The sequence below is a fragment of the Hyperolius riggenbachi genome, chromosome 4 (genome assembly GCF_040937935.1).
Source record: "Hyperolius riggenbachi isolate aHypRig1 chromosome 4, aHypRig1.pri, whole genome shotgun sequence".
Lineage (NCBI taxonomy): Eukaryota > Metazoa > Chordata > Amphibia > Anura > Hyperoliidae > Hyperolius > Hyperolius riggenbachi.
In genome coordinates, this window is record NC_090649.1 from 172,512,322 (window position 1) to 172,534,241 (window position 21,920).

Below are 21,920 nucleotides of genomic sequence, written 5' to 3' on the forward strand. Positions count from 1 at the left end.
GAAGGTGGCAGTTGAGCCCTCTGACACCCACTAGGCCCCAAAGCACCTACCTAGGTTGCCTGTTTGATGATCCTGCTCTGATGTATACAGGTACTACCTGTGCATAGAAGCAGGATAGCTCTAAAGGTGAACGCTTAAGGTTCAAGCAGAGGAGATTGGGTGGTTGTCCTTCCCTCCACTTTGTGTAAAAGCCCAGTGTGTGCAGCAAATATCCATACCTTTGTATGTCATGGGCTCAGTCATTAATGATGGCGCACATTCCAATATGACTTTCAGGACCTCCTTATGTCCATTTAATATTGCCGTATGTAGAATTGTTTCTCCCAGACTACCTAAGAAAAAAAAAATCAGGTCTAAGACACACTCATAACGAATGTAAGAAAAAAATATTTCAGTCCATTCAGTGCTATGTGCGTGTGATTTCCATATAACTACGTAACAACACAGAAGACGAATAAATGTTTGAAGCATTCTTCTAGTTTTCACTTTGCGAAATGTATAAATAATAGCAGTGTGGTTCTTCACCCAAGCATTACCAAGTGCTTTTAGCAGGGATGGGAGGATGGAAGGACGGAAGGTAGAGCGGAGACACTGAAACGTCAGTCCTCTGCAGGCAATAATCTACTAGGCTAGGCATTGGCCTGATATATTTAACACCACTCGCTGCAAAAGAACTTATTATCCTGATAACATAAGAAAGTCTGTAGACCTTTTGTGTCGTCGCTGAATGGATGTCATTGACTAGAAGGCATAATGACCATGCTCTCTGTTGCTAGGCACCTTTGTGCAGGTATCGAAAGCTAGAGATTAAGCTGTTTTATTCATTCATCGCACTAGGTTCCCAGATAACTCTCATTGGCTTCATTTGTTCTGTTATAATCCTCAGAGAGAAAAAAGGTAACGGAAAAGAAGTTCATTGTCGATTCAAGCCTTTCACTCGCTATCTAATATATCAATAAATCTGTGTGTGTCTTTCTCAACTCTATCTCACCTACTACATGAATATAAGTGAAATGTCTTGGATAGGCAGGCTGTTTTATTTCTGGAGGACAAGTCCTAAAGCAATACCATAATCATGGGCGTAGCAATCACCCCTGTGACCCCTGCCATGGCAGGAGGGCCCAGAGGCTTTGGGAGCCCCTCTTCCTTCTTCTTCCCAACCGCAAGTGCAGCCAATCAACAAGAAAACCTCCATGTTTGCTCACAAAAACCATCCCTGACACCTCCTCCTGCCATGCAGAGTTGCAAGTAGTGGAAGCGTCTGAAATTTTTTCCTGCTTCTAGACGCGGGCTTCACAGCAGAATGCTATGCTCCCAATCACGTGACCCTCATGGGGTTCGGGGACCAAGGGAACCCCATGCTATCATTTTTGCCCTATTAAGTCTAGTTACGCCCCTGACCATAATGTAGTTTTCGGTAGAAATAGGAGGAATCAGGGGGTTTTGGTCTGAATTAGTTAATTTAGGCACAGATCGCACCTGTTATTTGGGTGGTGCCATAGGCCGCTGTGCAAATTGTGGCTTTGATGACCGTAAGGGATCCCAAATGCTATGTTACCAGTTCCCTCAATGGCATTAAGATCTATAAAAGCCCATTTTTATGGTCAATGATGTCACTGACAGACTCCAGTCCTGCGTATAGATATACATAGCAGCCAGGATTTCCATCAGTTCAGTTACCGCTTCCTGACCATGTCAATCCAGCTCCTACAATGCTGTACCAATTTGTATATGGTTGTGCAAAGCTCGTTCTTGTGTTCCGTAAACACTGATGCAGAATAACTGGAAATGGAACTCGGACTAGGTTTATAAACCTAGTATATTTAAAGGGGCCCTGAGCAGACCTTTAAAATGAAAATCTGCACTCCAGCTCCCTGTAGCCCGCAAGGTCCCTCGGCATTCCCTGAGTCCCCTCCATGGGCCTGCTGGTGGCCTGGCGTTTTCTGGCAAAGATGTGCATAACTGCGCGTGTGCGCCCCCATCTGCACACCCGGCTTGATCGCGCTCGTATCGCCATAAGCCTCCTGCAAATGAGCAGTTAAGTCTTTTCAGAACCGCCCATGTGCAGAAAGCTTACGGCGACGCAGGTGTGATTCCCCGCTGTCATGCGCAAGCGTACTGCACATGCGCATGACATGCTTGTCAGCGGGGAAGGCGAAGAAGAGGACGCGTTGCCGGGCGCCGACTATCAGTCAGCCAAAAAGGAAACTATGCTGCGGCGGGGACCGGAGGACACTCAAGGAGCTGCGAGGGCACAGGACGGCTGAAACTTTTTTTTTCCTCGACAGTTAAGATTCACTTTAAGGTTATACTGCCCAGTGCCCAGAAAAAGGGCATTTTTGATTTGGAAAGCCATGCTTCTATAGATGGTCACTTATGATGTGATTAAATCATCCACCACTTATTCTGATTTGAGCAGACCACATAACTCTGGCTTAACTTAACACAGAATTGAACAGGGCACATTCTAATAGCAATCAAACTGATAAGTGAATATAAACAGTGTACATAAGAAAAGTGATAGACAGGATCTTTTTCATGACCCAAATGTACTTGCTAGTGCATGATGGCAGAATAACATTGTGACATTGTGCATTATGCCAACTGAAAAAAGTCAGCATGTTGCAGGACCTTCAGACAAGCTTCTAATCTACGACAACTTAGAGTCAATACTAAACACACAGAACATTTATATTGCGCTTTTCTCCTGGTGGACTCAAAGCGCCAGAGCTGCAGCCACTAGGGCGCGCTCTATTGGCAGTAGCAGTGTTAGGGAGACTTGCTCAAGGTCTCCTACTGAATAGGTGCTGGCTTACTGAACAGACAGAGCTGAGATTCCAACCCAGGTCTCCTGTGTCAGAGGCAGAGCCCTTAACCATTACACTATCCAGCCAATACTATGCTCGTCCATAATCATATGGTACACAGGTGCCTCCATGAACGACAGGTATAAACTGTAGAGGGTTATCAATGTCGTGAAGAGGATCATCGGCAACCCCCTCTCATCACTTGACCTCCTCCACTCCTCCAGACTGCTATCCAGAGCCATAAGGGTAGCACCACCTCAACAACAGCTATCTTAATCTACTCAAATTGGGGCGCTGCTACAGGTCCATCTCCACCAGGACTGCCAGACACAGAAACTCTCTCTTATCCCATGCCATCCAGCTCCTCAACTCTGCACCCCCATCACCCATAACCAATAGCCTTCCTATCTGCATATGTGTCTATGTATATATGTACCCATGTATTGAGTATTGCACTTTATTTTACCCTTGTCTGTCAGTTTGCACTATTACTGAGCCTATCTGTGCCAAAACAATTCCATGTACAATAACCTCGTACTTGGTGCACAAATCTTCTGATTCTGATGGCTAGCTTGCTGCACCTGTGGATTGAGCAGGTGGGTGGGTAGCAAAATAGCAGGGACCGCGGCAGTGACTAGGGTGAAGCAGGGAAATAGAATGTGCATTTGTTTTCTTAGGTGCGCAGTTCACTATCCACGTCATCCACTTCTAGTTTTATGCAGAAGAGAAGGGCAGCAGCCTGTGTCAGTCACTGTGCTGGCACAGCCAATTGTAGGCGTGTTGTAATTAACAGGAAGTGGGATTTGAAAACACCACTTTCAGAAGTGGAAGCCAAGCAGTGTAGGTGTCACATATGTATAAATACAGATGTGCAAGTAAAGACAAGCGACAGTTATAAAACTGTGTTTAATAGATGAATATCCAGTGGCAAAGGTAAACAGCATATGTGCTTTTAGAATGTAACTAATTCATTGTATGGTTTAGTGGAGCTAAATATTTGACCTATATTCCAGGCTTTTCCTTGAGCAGCTTACAGGTGTTTTTGTCTCCCCCACCTTCTGACAGTTTAATGATCCTGCAGACATCAGTCCAATCATGTACATGATGCTTGGGATAAAGTTTTGGGTTTGCTTCTTAAGCTCAATTTTAATTACATTTTAATAATTCATAATTTAATGCTTCAAAAACCTTTGCTTTCAATTTAAAAACAATAAATTGCTTTACATCCCAGAAACTTGAAGTTAAGGCTTGCTGTCTGAAGAATATAAATGTGAATGTAATGTACTGGCATCAGTTAAGGATCTAATTATAGAAGATTCAGTTTTGCCTAGCAGGGATTAACTTTATATAAAAAATATATCTATTTAAAAACCTATTAAATCCTTTAGGAAGGAATAGATCATTTTGATGCAATTTATTGAAGTACTGTATATATTTGATGAGATAAGAAATTGTGATTACTAACATAAGTTTCTAGAATAATTACACAGAGTGGATAAACAAACATTAATTTAATATGATGTGCAAAACCAATGATGTGAATGAACCATTAACTACCCATAAACAAGAGTTAGAGAGTTTTCAAATTCTTGCTGACACTTCAATAGATGGTTGCATTCTTTCTGTAAATAAACTAAAACAAAAATATTCAAATTCTTTATTTATAATTCTTTCAAGTCCATACAATAAGGCAAGCCCTATGTCATACTCTGGCCCGCTGGCTAAATTTGGCCCGCAGAGCCATCAAATTTGTCCCAGAAGTGTGTTCCCCACTTTGCACTATGTTTGGCCCTCTCTAGACCACCAGGGAAGCTATATTTGAGGTGAAGCCCTAGATCACCTGGGAATCCATATAGGGGAGAGAGGGAGAAAGCACTAAACATAATGGTTCTGTTTAGGGGTTCAAGAGGGGGCAGGGGCATAACTAGAAATCACTAGGACCCCTGAGGAACTTTGGATGAGTTCCCCTCACCCTCCACCCCTCGCTTTCTGCACAGGTAAACTGAGAACCAATGTTATTCAGTTGGCTAGTGCACACTTTAATGTCCCCCCCCCCCTTCCCCTCCACATGCAGATAAAAACAGACAGCAGTGAAGCACTGCACTCATTTTCTCTATCAATTACATTATCTTATTTAATAAAACATGCATGTTTTCACCCATACAGACACACTGTGTTCAGAAAAGGCATACAGAAAACCAACAGTAGTTGGGGATAGAAAGGCTGGGGTAGAGCAGCACTGTACAAAAGACCTGCAAAACACTGAATAGAGACTGTCTACAAATCTTTGTCTACAAAACGTATATGATTCCTTATCAGTGGCTGAGCAGATGCAGTCATTAGAACAATTGTGCAGAGAGCAGAATGTATTTTTCTCTCTGCGCCAGTCTCTCGGAACAGGGAAAAGACACTTCTCCCCCCACGAGGGGATGGACTAGTCCCAAAACTGTCAGATTTGCCAGATATTTAGATACCTACAGTACGTGATAACAACTCAGGAGAAAGTATAGCTCATTTTACTCTGGAAAAAAATGTACTTCTTATGTGTATGTATTTTATTTTACAGTTTTTTGCAGTAGTGGTCTTTTAAGTGTGGCCACCATGTCTGCTAAAACCAATCATTTTAATATATAATCTTTGTATATGAAGATATCTGTAGTATTTTGCCCTGGCTACTAGATGACAACCACGAAATAGCTTTGCAAGTAGCTAACCATAAGAATGAGACACTCATAAAAGAACAGCACCAGCAAATAACTTGTATGTCATATAGATCACATTTTAGATCACCTCTCACAGTTGGATCCACATCTTCCCTTTGCAGGAGTGTCTTCATTGCTAAGAAGTCATTGGTTGCAGCAGCTTGAAACAAAACCACCTGATCTCTATAAAAAACAGGAATTAATATATACAAAGGCTCCAGCTGTAAAGAACAAGGCATACTGAAGTGTATCACATGAAAGAGAATCATTCCTCATCGCCGGGCTCTGTGTTCAAACACAAGCAAGGATAATAAATAGTGCTTTTAATCACTGCTGCTTGTGACTGGTTTGTGCTCCAGCTCAAAACATACCTCAAATCTGACCTACCTCAAACAAGATGGAACTGAAATGGTGGTGCACACTTTGATCATATCCCACCTTGACTAGTGCATCCTCCTCCTCAGTAGTTTGCCAAAGAATAGTCTGGCACTTCTTCAATCCTTATAATTTTGCTGCTTGCCTCATTGACATGTTCTCATGCTTCTCTGATGCTGCCCTTGTCCTTAAATTCCTCCACTGGTTGCCAATTGGGATGATCAATGAGATGCAAAGAGCTCCAAGTAGATGCAGGACTATGCTAAATTTAAATGCAAATGTATGCAGCTTGAAAATGGACCAAATGAATTCCACTTTGGCAAGATTTGATTGGTCCATTTCGAGCTGAATAAATCTGCATACAAACTTTGCAAAACAAACAAAAACTGCATAATCTTGCATTGACTCAAAATTATTTGCATCCTATTGACCATCCTTAATAACAATGTTATACAGTGCCAATTTCTAATTTCAAGGACAGTCACAATGTAAGACATGTATAAGCAGCAGAAAAAAGAACAGTGTGTTAACCACTCACTACTGCCGCTACAAACAACTCAAAGAACCAGACCATTTTATTGCTTTCAGTGGTGTGCAGCTTTCTCTGATCGTACCTCTTTTCTAGTTAGTCTGGCATGGACAAATTTAGAGTAATTATATGGTGGCACAAAAAGGGTCACATGTCAACTGCATCAGGGTGGAAGGTTGAGCAATTAGGTCATTATGTATGGAACCACACTTCAGGGTTCCTAGTTTTATTTTTTTTTCATTATTTAAGAACAAAACTCTTATGGCTCACAAATAAAATATGACCATTTCTGCACATCTACTGTCTTTGTTTACTTTAAAATGAATTTATATAACACACATAATTAAGTTATATAACACAGGGGCAGAGGCAGTAAGAAGGCAGGCAGGGTACAAAGAACTGGGGCTATTTACAATATTTGCAGAAAAGCTGATGAACAAAAACCTTCAAAAACCTTGGGTTACTAACTACAACTTGAAAGATAAAAATCCCTCTACAAGAATCAAACCTATTGTTTGCCCCAAATCAAAATCAACAACAGAAAAACAAAAGCTAGTCTTTTTGCAGCACAACACTCTGATATCTTTTTTGTCAGTTCAGTAAAGCCACGGGCTTCTCAGAGCAAGGCTGATTTTAGGCTAACAAATTCGTTTTTTTTAAATTTTATTTCAACTGAACAGCAAATCCTGGTGTAAATCCCAGAGTGTTCTTCCCAGACACTCTCCCCCTGTAACTGCCACAGTGATTTCAGGCCTCGAATGTAATATGCGTCCCTTTGATGGTGTGGTATATAAAGAATGTAGTGGTCTGTGCATTGTACCAATCCTACTTCACCTATTGTGTACAAAAGAAAAGTCCATAACAAATCCAACAGTCATTCTGAGGGTCACACAGGATCCCCTAGTCAAGGCAATGCAAGGGGTATATTTCAAGTATATACCTGACTTGTCTATTGCCTTGACAATTGGAACCTTGCAAGACCCTGAAACGATTGTCAAATGTATTATGGGCATTTCTTCTGTTCACAGTGAAAAAAAAAATATTTATAAGTGCAGTATGCAGACCACTACTTACTTTGAATTGATCCCGCACTGGAGATACACTAAAGCAAAGTATGGACTTTCTGTATAACGATGTGGGTGGCCACCTTTGTCATCCCTTGTTCACAAACTGGGTGACCTGACCACCAGTGGTAAATAGAATGCTATTGTTCCATATTACAACCAGAGGTTAAACAGAAAACATACCCACAAGGCTGTTGGTCTCTCTGCATGGTGACTCATCTATCACCTGTAAATAAAATGGAGAATATAGACAAGCTGTAAGAGTTAGAACAACATTTCAGGCGTGCTTGCCTAACGTCCAGCAAAGTTGCTTTTACATCAATCATTCAATGACATGTAGAACATTTACACACTAATAAGAGATAAGTTTGGCATAAACATGGCCTCACCTTTCTGTTCCTCACTGCAGATTATTTTTATTAGTGAAGCCCTTATGTTTATCTCTTCAAAAATATTTTAGACTTTCTTTTAAATGAGTAGGAGGTAGTAAAACAACTGGGCTTTGAATAAAAAGCTGCAACTTTACAGAAAGAGTAGTAGAGGAAAAAAACAACCAAAATCACAACATAGCAAAGTGAAAAGCTAAGCATTAGAAGATAGATCAACAAATGATTGTTTCTTATGGTTCATGTTGTTTGATCCTCTGTGAGCCTGCAGATTAGAATCTTTAGTTTTGGCAGGCATAAAAAAAACACACAGTGCAAACTGTCCTTATCTATAAACACGTCTGCTAACAACGTGATAAGCTAGGAGGTTTTCATTTTATGCACAGAGGGAGGAACTTCTTGCTTGGCAACAGAATGTTATCACTGACAATGCAAGGAAGTTAACAGCCAGGAAGCTGTCATAGCCTAGGCTAAAACAACACACTGTAGGAGGGGTTTCACCAGAATCACCACACAGGCATTCCTGGTGAACTATTACACAAAAGGAAAGGTAATGTACTGTATATGAACAGTATGGCCTGTAGAAATGAGCATGTTGGCATGCAGATAGTCTGTATTTGTGGCTAGCCTGGAAAGTTTCAGCCAACTTACAGAATAACTGAATGTATAAAGACCTGAAATTAAATAAAGATGAGAAACGTATTAATATAGGTAATTATAATGCATCACTAATTTTGCCTCCTCAAGTGATCTGAGGATCCCTTAAAGAGACTCTGAAGCGAGAATAAATCTCGCTTCAGAGCTCATAAATAGCAGGAGCACGTGTGCCCCTGCTAAAACGCCGCTATCCCGCGGCTAAACGGGGGTCCCTTCACCCCCAACCCACCCCCCGCAAAAGTGTGTCGTAGAAAGGTCGCAGAATTTCCCTTCCTGGAGGCAGGGCTAACGGCTGCAGCCCTGCCTCCAGTCGCGTCTGTCAGCGGCGCATCGCCGCCTCTCCCCCGCCCCTCTCAGTGAAGGAAGACTGAGAGGGGCGGGGGAGAGGCGGAGATACGCGCTGACAGACGCGCGTGGGGCAGGGCTGCGGCGGTTAGCCCTGCCCCAACCAAGAAGTGCTCCCCGGGTGTATCGAGGGGGATTTGGGGGTGAAGGGACCCCCGTTAAGCCGCGCTATAGGATCCCCCTTTGCTGTTTCCGCCACACCCCGCTGTGATCCTGGCTTTTAATCGCCAGTTTTAGGCTGTGTTTACAAACAAAAAACATGGCTGCTAACAGGAAGTGATGTTTGTGTGTATTATATATATATATATATATATATATATATATATATATATATATATATATATATATATATATATATATATCTCATGTTAAAGTATACTACTAGTTTTTATTACATAGTGTATTATCTGCACTCCAGTCAGGCATTTCTCAGCATGGGCAGCTCCCTCCCGCCTCAGACAAGCTGAAACTCAGAGCAGAGACCTGTCTGTGAGGGATAAACAAAGTACACACACAGAGCCTGGAGGGGGCATGCATAACTTTTCCCTATCACAGCTAAGGCAGTGCATTCCTCTCTGGGTCGACCAGGGGCGTTTCTAGGGTCCTTGGAGATCGGGGGCACCTGTGGGCACCAGGCGGGGAGGTATATGCACCGCGACAAAAAATGGGCGTGGCCATGCAGTGAGTGGGCGTGGCCATGGGTGGGTCCAAATGTACATGAACTTAGCAGCAGTGTAAGCTACAGAGAACGGGCCTGCCCATCGAAATATTGGATGGAGCTCCCTGTCCTTTATTTGGATAATTTACAATCAGTATAGGCATAGATCAAACATGTATACGCACATACAATTTTGATTGGTCAATCACTGACCCCCAATTTTACCACCCCCGTGCAGTAAGTGGGCCAACAGACAATGAATTTTATGAACAGAGTTAAAATTGGCTAATCAAAATTGTATGTGTGTACCAGGCTTTACAGCTAATACTGTACATACTGAAAGTAGCAGGGATCAGCATACAATATAGCTGGTTTACAATCAGTAAAGGCACAGAGTAACACCTTACACTGTACACACTGGAGGTAAAACAGCACACAGTGCAGGCACTAGAGAACAGCGTATACTGTACATACTGTAGGCAGCAGAATTCAGCACACTGCAGCTAGCGTGCCAAAAATATGAGGATCACGTTGTGCGGCGTGCTTATCGTGCAGCACTGAAAAATGGGTGGGCCATGGACCAGAATATAGGTGTGGTAACGGCCGGGTGGAGACAAATTTACATGAACCTAGCAATGGTGGGACATTAGATTATGACAGTGGTGGCGAACCTTTTGGAGGCCTAGTGCCCAAACTGCAATCCAAAAGTCACTTATCTATCGCAAAGTAGCAACCGCAATTTAAACTAAATACTGTACAAACGTTTTAACTCCTACATTAACATTATGCAAAATTCAAGTTGAAAAACTGTGAAGATAAACAATTTCATCCATCCTACTCCTGAAAAATGTATTAAATTTTTTAGAACCTCCCAGTTTTATTTTCTGTTTTAACCCTCCTGGCGGTTTGCAAAAAAATCGCCAGGGGGCAGCAAATCTTTTTTTTTTAATTTTTTTTTTTTTTTTTCATGTAGCGAGACAAAGTCTCGCTACATGATAGCCGCTGCTCAGCGGCATCCCCCCAGCCCCTCCGATCGCCGCCGGCGATCGGAGATCCGGAGATCCCGTTCAAAGAACGGGATCTCCTGGAGGGCTTCCCCCGTCGCCATGGCGACGGGCGGGATGACGTCACCGACGTCATCGACGTCGTGACGTCAGAGGGGACTCCGATCTGCCCCATAGCGCTGCCTGGCACTGATTGGCCAGGCAGCGCACGGGGTCTGGGGGGGGGGGGCGGCCGCGGCGAGAGGAATTGCGGCGGATCGGCGGGTAGCGGCGGCGATCGGGCACTGCACGCAGCTAGCAAAGTGCTAGCTGCGTGCAGCAAAAAAAAAATTATGCAAATCGGCCCAGCGGGGCCTGAGCGGTGCCTTCCGGCGGCATAGCCCGAACTCAGTTCGGGCTTACCGCCAGGAAGGTTAAAAAGCTAAAAAAGTAGGTTTAATGCTATGGTCTCATATGATAAGGATTCAGCTTTTCCCATAGTCTCGCAGTTAGCAACCATGTGACCCCCAACAAGACAAATTCAGCAATCATGAGGCCCCCAACAAATCATGAGGCCCCCAACAAGACAAATTCAGCAATCATGAGGCCTCCAACAAATCATGAGGCCCCCAACAAGACAAATTCAGCAATCATGAGGCCCCCAACAAATCATGAGGCCCCCAACAAGACAAATTCAGCAATCTTGAGGCCCCCAACAAATCATAAGGCTCCCAACAAGACAAATTCAGCAGTCATGAGGCACATAAATAGACAGCATTTCACATAAATAGGCAGAATGCCCCCTTAATATGGTAGCCCCCCAAGTTAGGTAGTGAGTGACAGGGACCCCCAGGTTAGCTAGTGAGTGACAGGCGCCTCCAGTTAGGTAGTGAGTGACAGGGACCCCGATAGTGAGTGCCAGGGAGCCCCTTTAGGTAGTGAGTGAGTGCCAGGGAGCCCCTACAGGCAGTGAGTGAGTGCCAGGGAGCCCCTTTAGGCAGTGAGTGAGTGCCAGGGAGCCACTTTAGGCAGTGAGTGAGTGCCAGGGAGCCCCTTTAGGTAGTGAGTGTCAGGGAGCCCCTTCAGGCAGTGAGTGAGTGCCAGGGAGCCCCTTCAGGCAGTGAGTGAGTGCCAGGGAGCCCCTTCATGCAGTGAGTGAGTGCCAGGGAGCCCCTTCAGGCAGTGAGTGAGTGCCAGGGAGCCCCTTCAGGCAGTGAGTGAGTGACAGGGAGGCCCTTTAGGTAGTGAGTGAGTGCCAGGGAGCCCCTTCAGGCAGTGAGTGAGTGCCAGGGAGCCCCTTTAGGTAGTGAGTGAGTGCCAGGGAGCCCCTTCAGGCAGTGAGTGAGTGCCAGGGAGCCCCTACAGGTAGTGAGTGAGTGCCAGGGAGCCCCTTTAGGCAGTGAGTGAGTGCCAGGGAGCCCCTTTAGGCAGTGAGTGAGTGCCAGGGAGCCCCTTTAGGTAGTGAGTGTCAGGGAGCCCCTTCAGGCAGTGAGTGAGTGCCAGGGAGCCCCTTCAGGCAGTGAGTGAGTGCCAGGGAGCCCCTTCATGCAGTGAGTGAGTGCCAGGGAGCCCCTTCAGGCAGTGAGTGAGTGCCAGGGAGCCCCTTCAGGCAGTGAGTGAGTGACAGGGAGGCCCTTTAGGTAGTGAGTGAGTGCCAGGGAGCCCCTTCAGGCAGTGAGTGAGTGACAGGGAGCCCTTTAGGTAGTGAGTGAGTGCCAGGGAGCCCCTTCAGGCAGTGAGTGAGTGCCAGGGAGCCCCTTTAGGCAGTGAGTGAGTGCCAGGGAGCCCCTTTAGGTAGTGAGTGCCAGGGAGCCCCTTCAGGCAGTGAGCGAGTGCCAGGGAGCCCCTACAGGCAGTAAGTGAGTGCCAGGGAGCCCCTTTAGGTAGTGAGTGAGTTCCAGGGAGCCCCTTTAGGTAGTGAGTGAGTGCCAGGGAGCCCCTTCAGGCAGTGAGTGAGTGCCAGGGAGCCCCTACAGGCAGTGAGTGAGTGCCAGGGAGCCCCTTTAGGCAGTGAGTGAGTGCCAGGGAGCCCCTTTAGGCAGTGAGTGAGTGCCAGGGAGCCCCTTTAGGCAGTGAGTGCCAGGGAGCCCCTTTAGGTAGTGAGTGTCAGGGAGCCCCTTCAGGCAGTGAGTGAGTGCCAGGGAGCCCCTTCAGGCAGTGAGTGCCAGGGAGCCCCTTCATGCAGTGAGTGAGTGCCAGGGAGCCCCTTCAGGCAGTGAGTGAGTGAAAGGGAGGCCCTTTAGGTAGTGAGTGAGTGCCAGGGAGCCCCTTCAGGCAGTGAGTGAGTGCCAGGGAGCCCCTTCAGGCAGTGAGTGAGTGCCAGGGAGGCCCTTTAGGTAGTGAGTGAGTGCCAGGGAGGCCCTTTAGGTAGTGAGTGAGTGCCAGGGAGCCCCTTCAGGCAGTGAGTGAGTGCCAGGGAGCCCCTTTAGGCAGTGAGTGAGTGCCAGGGAGCCCCTTTAGGCAGTGAGTGAGTGCCAGGGAGCCCCTTTCGGCAGTGAGTGAGTGCCAGGGAGCCCCTTCAGGCAGTGAGTGAGTGCCAGGGAGCCCCTTCAGGCAGTGAGTGAGTGCCAGGGAGCCCCTTCAGGCAGTGAGTGAGTGCCAGGGAGCCCCTTCAGGCAGTGAGTGAGTGCCAGGGAGCCCCTTCAGGCAGTGAGTGAGTGACAGGGAGCCCTTTAGGTAGTGAGTGAGTGCCAGGGAGCCCCTTCAGGCAGTGAGTGAGTGACAGGGAGCCCTTTAGGCAGTGAGTGAGTGACAGGGAGCCCCTTTAGGCAGTGAGTGAGTGCCAGGGAGCCCCTTTAGGGAATGAGTGAGTGCCAGGGAGCCCCTTTAGGGAGTGAGTGAGTGAGTGACAGGGAGAACCTTTAGGGAGTGAGTGAGTGCCAGGGAGCCCCCTTTAGGCAGTGAGTGAGTGCCAGGGAGCCCCTTTAGGGAGTGAGTGCCAGGGAGCCCCTTTAGGGAGTGAGTGAGTGCCAGGGAGCCCCTTTAGGGAGAGAGTGAGTGCCAGGGAGCCCCTTTAGGGAGAGAGTGAGTGCCAGGGAGCCCCTTTAGGAAGTGAGTGAGTGACAGGGAGCCCCTTTAGGGAGTGAGTGAGTGCCAGGGAGCCCCTTTAGGGAGTGAGTGAGTGCCAGGGAGCCCCTTTAGGGAGTGAGTGCATTTTGTGTATCAGGCCCTATGTAGGAGTTGCTACTGCCACAGCTTACCTCAGCCTCATCCTGCTAGTCAGTCTACAGGTTGGCACAGCATCAACAGCGTTCGCAGAAGCCTACAGGCTGCAGCTCTGAAAGTCTCATCAGCAGGAAGTAGCTGGTGAAGGGGCTCCTGCCTAGATATTTCAAAAGTGATTTATTGAACACAAAACTAATAAAAGAAGCTTCCACAGCTCTACAATTGAATGCCTGTCTGCCCAAGACTAGGAACACAACTGTGCCCTGATCTCCGGATTTAGCTTATATTGCTTTATACATAAGACACACTGCTTGTGATATAACTGCTTGCTTTCCATGCCTCTTTGCTGCCCAGCACAGTGCATGCTTATGTCATTTGTGTTACAGCAGTGCAAGTGTTCCTGCTGTGGCGGTTTCCTTGCTAGGCAGCGTTCAGATCGCATAAGCCCTCATTTAAGACACACTAATGCACTGGGATAAACTGGCCAGAGAGAAGAGCTCAATGGAACCCGCTCAGGATAATGTTATTGCTGCACCGTTACCAGCTATAATAAATCACTTCAGTAATAAATGCTGAGAGGGGAAAAGCAAAGCATGTGCTGCTACATTCTAGGACAATGCAAAAATAACACTACTGTATGTCACAGTGCTAAAATTACCTTTTCCTACAGAAGACAGATAAAGAAAAAGCTGATTTTATTTCAGTAGTGCTACACAGTGCGTGTGCATAATATATAAATAAATATATATATATATATATATATATATATATATATATATATATATATATATATACATACACACACACACACACACACACACACACAGTTGTGTTCAAAATTATTCAACCTCCAATGCTGTAAAGGGTTTTAGGGAATTTAGCGTACATTTGTAATTGTGTTCAGAATGAAATCTTACAAGGACTTGTTAAAGAACCAAATGCAACAAAAATGTCATCAATTGTTTTTGTAATACAGTATTGCATTTTTTGTGTGATTTCTTCATTGACACAATTATTCAACCCCTTAAAGACTACCACTCTTAACCTTCCTGGCGGTAAGCCCGAGCTGAGCTCGGGCTATGCCGCCGGAAGGCACCGCTCAGGCCCCGCTGGGCCGATTTGCATGATTTTTTTTTTGCTGCACGCAGCTAGCACTTTGCTAGCTGCGTGCAGTGCCCGATCGCCGCCGCTACCCGCCAGATCCGCCGCTATCCGCGTCGCCGCAGCCGCCCCCCCAGACCCCGTGCGCTGCCTGGCCAATCAGTGACAGGCAGCGCTGTGGGGTGGATCGGAATCCCCTTTGACGTCACGACGTCGGTGACGTCATCCCGCCCCATCGCCATGGCGACGGGGGAAGCTATGCAGGCTATTTCCTGATGAGTCACGAGGGAGTGACGAAATCGATCGGGCGGGAGGTTGGACATACCAGGAAGTGAACGGCTGGTGGAGGCGGTGGTTTCTGCAAGCTGAGTGGAGGGGGAGCTGGAGGACACAACACAACTGTGCCCTGCCAGGCAACGGGGGAGAGCCCGTAAAACTCTATATGTGCAATACCTTTTGAAGCATGTGAGTGCAATTTTATAATTAAAGTTTTAAGTTTAATACGGAGTTACGCTATGCAGGCTATTTCTTTGAGGTACTTTGCATGGATAATGTGGAGAATGATGGTGGTCTAAATGGACAGCATCACAGAGGTACCAGGATCCTGAAGTACTGAGGCTCCTGGATTTGTGCATGGTTGGCCAGTCTAGCAGTGGCCAATACATCTGGTGGGTCTGTTTACTGTTGGGTGTCCATGGTGATGGTGGCACAAGAGATCAAGAAATTGCATATGAGAACGGCGTATGAGAACTCCTGATTGATTTTTATGTGGACTTTTATACGAATTAGGATGTGCGCTTAAGCGATTGTGCACACTGCATAATGAAGGCTTCCATGCCAGAACTCCCAGGTGCACCCCCTTGCTGTCTCCAAAGAATAAGAAGAGTCGACTGCAGTATGCCAAAAGTCATGTGGACAAACCACAAAAGTTTTGGGATAATGTTCTGTGGACTGATGAAACAAAATTAGAACTGTTTGGGCCCATGGATCAACGCTATGTTTGGAGGAGGAAGAACAAGGCCTATGAAGAAAAGAACACCTTGCCTACTGTGAAGCATGGCGGGGGGGGGGTCAAGCATGCTTTGGGGCTGTTTTGCTTCTGCAGGTACAGGGAAGCTTCAGCATGTGCAAGGTACCATGAATTCTCTTCAGTACCAGGAGATATTGGATGAAAATGTGATGCAGTCTGTCACAAACCTGAGGCTTAGGAGATGTTGGACATTTCAACATGACAATGATCCTAAGCATACCTCCAAGTCCACTAGAGCATGGTTGCAGATTAAAGGCTGGAACATTGTATTTATATTTGAGCAAAAAGTGTCCAGTCCAAAATTATTCATACCCTTCTCAATAAGCAATAGAAAAGCCATTATTGGCTATTACGCTTTCTATAAATGCAGACCAGTTTTTTGCAGATTTCCACAGGTATTTGTGCCCATTCATCTTTAGCAATGAGCTCCAAATCTTTCAGGTTGGAGGGTCTTCTTGCCATCACCCTGATCTTTAGCTCCCTCCACAGATTATCAATTGGATTCAAGTCAGGACTCTGGCTGGGTCACTCTAAGGCTGGTTTCACAGTGGGACGTTACAGGCGCACGTTAGAGCAGCCTGTAACGCAGCCCACCGCACAGTAATGAAAAATCAATGGGGCTGTTCACAGTGCGGACGTTGCGTTACGTTGTAACACTGCGTCACAAGACAACGTACTGCATGCAGTACTTTGGACGCGGCTAAGCCGCGTTAGACTGCTTGCACATGCTCAGTAATGTGGGGGAGGAGCGGAGAGCGGCCAGGCACATGGCTAATTATTATGCACTGCACGTTATGACGTGCAGTGTTTACTTCCTGGAGCAGCCGCTCTGTGCGGCGATTGGCCGGCGGGACCACGTGATGCCGCATGCGCACAAGAGTGCGCATCACGGCATCACTGACGCCAGAGTGAGCTGCACAACGCGGCTCACTCTGACGTCCAGATCCAGCACCACCAGGCGTTCCGTTAGGGGGACGTTATGCGACCTTAACGCCCCCTCTAACGCAACGTCCTGGTGTGAAATTAGCCTAAAACATTAATGTTGTTGTCTGCTAACCATTTCTTCACCACTTTTGCTGTGTGTTTGTCATGCTGAAATGTCCACTGGTGCCCAAGGCCAAGTTTCTCTGCAGACTGCCTGATGTCATTGTATTGCTCTTTTTTCATAGAGTCGTTTGATGTGGTCCATTGGCTGTAAAACACCCTCAAAGCATTAGGTTCCCACCACTATGTTTGACAGTGGGGATGGTGTTATTTGGGTTGAAGGCTTCTCCTTTTTATGCCAAATAAAGGAAACATCATTGTGACCCAACAATTCAATTTTTGTTTCGTCTGACCATAACACTGAAGGTCAGAAGTCTTCTACTTTGTCCAGATGAGCATTTGCAAAGGCCAAGCGAGGTTTTGCGTGCCTTATCTGGACAAGTGGCTTCCTCCTTGGTCTGCATCCGTGGAACCCAGCAGTACACAGTGTCTGTTGGATTGTCTGCCTTGAGACATCGCTACCAGCAGAGCCCAGATTCACCAGGATGGCCTTGGTGGTGATAGTTTGATTCCTTTTCACCTCTCTCACTATCCTCCTGGCCACCACAGGTGTCACTTTTGGCTTTCAATCACATCCTCTGAGATTTTCCAGTGCAAAACATCTTGTATTTTTTTATTAATACTTTGCACTGTAGCCACTGGAACTTGGAAACATTTAGAAATTGCCTTGTAGCCCTTTCCTGACTTGTGAGCAGCCACAATGCGCAGCCACAGGTCCTCACTGAGCTCCTTTGTCTTAGCCATGACTGTCCACAAAACAACTGCTTTAGAACAGCTTGGACTATTTGGAATGGTATAGAACTTTGGATTTTCCCACAGACTGTGACAGTTTGTAAAGGGTATGAATAATTTTGGACTGGACACTTTTTGCTCAAATTTAAATAAAAACTGAGAAATGTTTTTTTTCCACAATAATGCCTTTTGTACGTCGTCTTATTATCTTTTGAGAGATAACTGTCATTTTCCGTCAAAAAATTACTTGCTGGTTGAATAAAAGTGACTTTAAGTCAAAATTTGCCGGGGGTATGAATAATTATTCATACCAATTCAAATGTTTCACATACCTGGGCCTTACCCAGCCCCCTGCAGACGTCCTGTGCCCTCGCCATCACTCACCAATCACCCACCATGGCTCAGTTTCCTATTCGGTGACTGAGTCACCAAGCAATGCCCCTGCGCTGTTCTAGCTGCGCGCGTCCTCCATAAATTTTTGGTCATCAGACCAAAGCACAGACTTCCAAAACTCTTTTTTTCTTTCAAATATTCATGGGCAAAATTCAGTTTGGCTGATGTGTCGCTCTTTGAGTAAAGGGGTTCTTCTGGGACGATGGCCCTGAAGTCAACCACGATGAAGAGCCTTAACAACTGTGTTCCTTGAAACAGCAACTCAGGAAGAGGCCAGGTTAGCAACGATCAACTTGGCATTTCGGTTGCCACCTGTAACATATTCACTTAGTCCGTATGATTTGGAATTATCACAGACTCCATATACTTGAGCTAAACGGATCCATTACAAACGGACTGATGTGAATAGATCCGATTGCTTTACATAGGATTGGTTCCCGTGCTTAGATACATTCAGCTAAACGGATCGTTTTTAAGGTCAGCGTAAACCGAGTCTCAGAGGAATAATGTTTTACAGGAATTGCAATAGCTGATAGAAGTTCATTGATGTTCTTGGAAATTCTTCTCACCTGATACCTTACAGCTGAATAATTCACCAGCTATCAGGCAATTAAGCATTCATTTTCAAATCTGACTAGCCTCACATTTGCAGCTCAGATGTATTTTGCTTCCTAAGGAGGAAAAAAAATTAAAAAAAAAAAAAGAGAAAAAAAAGAAAGAGAAGAAAATGAACAAAGTCAAAATCCACAGACATCTCTATTTGTCCGATTCACAGAAATCCACATTTGTGGAACTGATAACTGGGGTGGTTATTTATCATGCCATCATATATGATGATAAAAATATAGCTTATTGTAGCCAGTGACTGCTATCTATCATTCCAAGGTAAGTATGCCAATGTGATGGATTGAAAGAGAAAATGGATAAATCATACATAATATTCAGGATGTAAAAGAGTTTAAAAGAAAATATGGAGAATTGTCAATTCTTACCGTACTTGGTGAAGATTCAGAGCAATGTCTTGTCTTGCTGCTTCTTGGTTCACATGTATTTGAAGCTTCAGTTTTAGATGTTTATGTAATTAAAAGAAACTGGGAGGCCACTTCTGGGATGGTGAGTAGAGGGAGTGAGTGACCTGTGAGACTTCCCTGTCACACTCTCTACAGCTCCCATATCTGTGTTTTCTCACAAGATATGATCATTATTGTAGAGTAGGTGCTTATTATGTGTTAAATAACAAACTATAATGAAATGAAATACATGGAAATGAGCACACAATGCACTAGCAATGTCAATCATTAGAAATTCTTTTTGATGCAACCAGATTTTATTGGTTAAAAGCAATCTGTCATCTTGTTTGAAGATCTGCACCCCCTGGCTGGCACTTCCCATTAAAAAATAAATAAATATAATAAATAATAAATATATATATATATATATATTATAAGCAAATAACTTAAGCACCAGTGGCCATACGGTAAAATGGACACTGCATAAACTGCAATGTTAATTGCTGCTATAGCGACGCCCAATGTAATTTGGGCGCTGCAGAGTGTTAGTAAAAATAACTGATATTCTACTATCAGAATCAGCCCCTGCCCAATAGTAGCTAGCGGCTTTCCCCAGCTCCCAATTTACGGCGACAACCTTTTCACATTCATGCTGGAAAGTGAACCTCTATACCCATTTTCCTGGAAGGGGATGGACATCAGGAGGGGCTCCTAAATTCCACCACAAGTCCTACCCTCAGGACCTGTCCCCATGGTTTTTTCTGTCTTCTGCTATTTTAGTCGAGGAGTTGACCTCTGGCTGCTGCACCTCGTCAGACTCGCTACTCCCCATTTATCCTTTGCCAGGCACCCCTGACCCCACAGCACTGTTCCCCACTGCAGCTCTGCCAAGCACCTTCCCCCACAGTACTGACACTGCCAGGACCCCAGCAAAACATTCTTTAAACCTACTGTCAGGTCTCCACATTGGTCCACAGCTTGAACCAATGAGAATTCTGCATTGCAGCACTAGGTACCTAGATTCATATCTGGGCTTCAAACACAATTCTGCAGGGAGTTTGTAGACATAGATCGGATTTTCTGTGATAACATCGGTGTTTGTCTTGTTGTGACCATCTTTACAAATGTGTCACCTAATTAAATGCTTCTCTGTAATCTCATATACACATTAGTTTTACTAGTGATAAGTACTTGCACCTGCTCTGCATTCAGCAAAGAATGGGTCTAACATCTCATAAAATGCATACATTTGAGTTTCCTAGTCCTTAGCTTGCCACTAGAGTCATGATAATTCATTTAGCAGGAGAGGACAGTATAATCTTTCCTAATTAAGTGTTTGGATTCATCAGCGTGGTAACATTCCTTTAACACAATCTGATCACTTGAATTCATGTAACGTATACAATTAAGGTCTATTAGCAACGGCACTTAAATAACACACCTTTTCAGCTTTCCTATCAGCTGACATATCACGTTATGGTAAGTGTTGTATAAACAAAAAAAAACTATTTATACAGTTTATGTTATGTTTTCAAAACATACTGCAAGCCAAAGTAAAACTAGATTGAGTTATTTATTTTGGCTTACCGGTATATACCAAAGCTTTAAACTGCTTTTTTATTTGTACTATCCTTTATAAAGCACAATATAACATGAAGTACATAAACCATCTAAGCAAAGAAAGTCAATTCCCCTACTAGATTACGTTAGGTAAAACTACTTAAAGGACAACTAAAGTATGAGGGATATGGAGGCTGCCATATTTATTTCTTCATATGCAATACACATTGCCTGGCAGTCCTTTTGATCCTTTGTCTCTAATACATTTAACCATAGACCCCGAACAAGTATTGTCAGATCTGACTGGATTAGCTGCATGCTTGTTTCTGGTGTTATTCAGACACTACTGCAGCCAAATAGATCAGCAGGGCTGCCAGGCAACTGGTATTGTTTGAAGGGTACCCGAGACGAAAATAAACTAATGAAATAAACCAGTGGATCTATCTTCCTTCTCCTAAAAATGACTTAAAGTGGACCCAAACTAAAAATACAAGATTTCAGAAATAAAATCTATTTTCTAAATTATAATAATAAATAGCAGCCTTTTTTCAGCTGCATGATGACAAATATAAAATATTTTACATTTATTGGAGAAACCCCTCCCTTCCTTTCATATTGCCGGCAAATAATCCGGCAAACTGGTGGAGTAGACGGTGTCCAGCAAAGGAGGAATTGCTAATGGCTGCCACCTGTATAACCCTAGTTATGCAAAGAGGAGGGTGAAAAGCATGCACTGAAATGCTCATAGGCTTGAAAGAGTGTTTATTTATATTTGTATGTGTCAGAGTGGAGGCTCTGGCCTCTTAATATTAGAAAAGCGCAAGAGCAAAATGATGTAAAACATGAGATGCACACAACGACTGCAGCAAAGGAACACATTTATTACTGAAATGAATGTAAAGCTCTGCATCAGCAAAGTACCTCTTATTGGACCGCAGAAAGATTTTTGGGTGTCAATAAAAATACAAATTAGTACATCAAAACTATTTCTGTACTGTGAAATATTTATGTACATAATATACATTTTATAAAAACAAATTCAAAATGGTCAATTTAAATAAGTGCACAGCTGAAAGTTGGCAATGTATATCCTGCAATAGTGGACCTTCCTATACTTTTACCTAACGGTAACATTTTAGTCTCATTATAAAAACAGAAGAGTCGAGGATGACAAATGTTATTACATTCATTAAAGGGACACTTAAGTCAGAAAAAAAAAATGAGTTTTACTCACCTGGGGCTTCCAATAGCCCCCTGCAGCTGTCCGGTGCCCTCGCCGTCTCCCTCCGATCCTCCTGGCCCCGCCGGCAGCCACTTCCTGTTTCGGTGACAGGAGCTGACAGGCTGGGGATGCGAGTGATTCTTCGCGTTTCTGGCCA

General features: G+C 44.8%; 1 protein-coding gene across 5 annotated transcripts in view; it reads right to left on the minus strand.

Annotated features, from left to right (window-relative positions):
- The window catches only part of LOC137571604 (transient receptor potential cation channel subfamily V member 5-like), a 101,814-nt gene extending 82,816 nt beyond the window's left edge, over nucleotides 1-18,998 (minus strand). For 4 of the 5 annotated variants that reach the window (XM_068280963.1, XM_068280960.1, XM_068280964.1 and 1 more), the window contains exons 1-4: nucleotides 18,964-18,998; nucleotides 7,661-7,703; nucleotides 5,598-5,692; nucleotides 219-332 (exon numbers count right to left, since the gene is read on the minus strand). In XM_068280963.1, coding sequence (XP_068137064.1) covers nucleotides 219-332; nucleotides 5,598-5,692; nucleotides 7,661-7,686 — 235 coding nt within the window. In that variant the 5' untranslated portion in view covers nucleotides 7,687-7,703; nucleotides 18,964-18,998. Of the gene's footprint in view, nucleotides 1-218; nucleotides 333-5,597; nucleotides 5,693-7,660; nucleotides 7,704-7,866; nucleotides 7,917-18,963 lie in introns of those variants that run through there. The other variant, XM_068280961.1, reaches the window with a different exon arrangement.
- Between the last annotated feature and the right edge of the window lie 2,922 nt (nucleotides 18,999-21,920).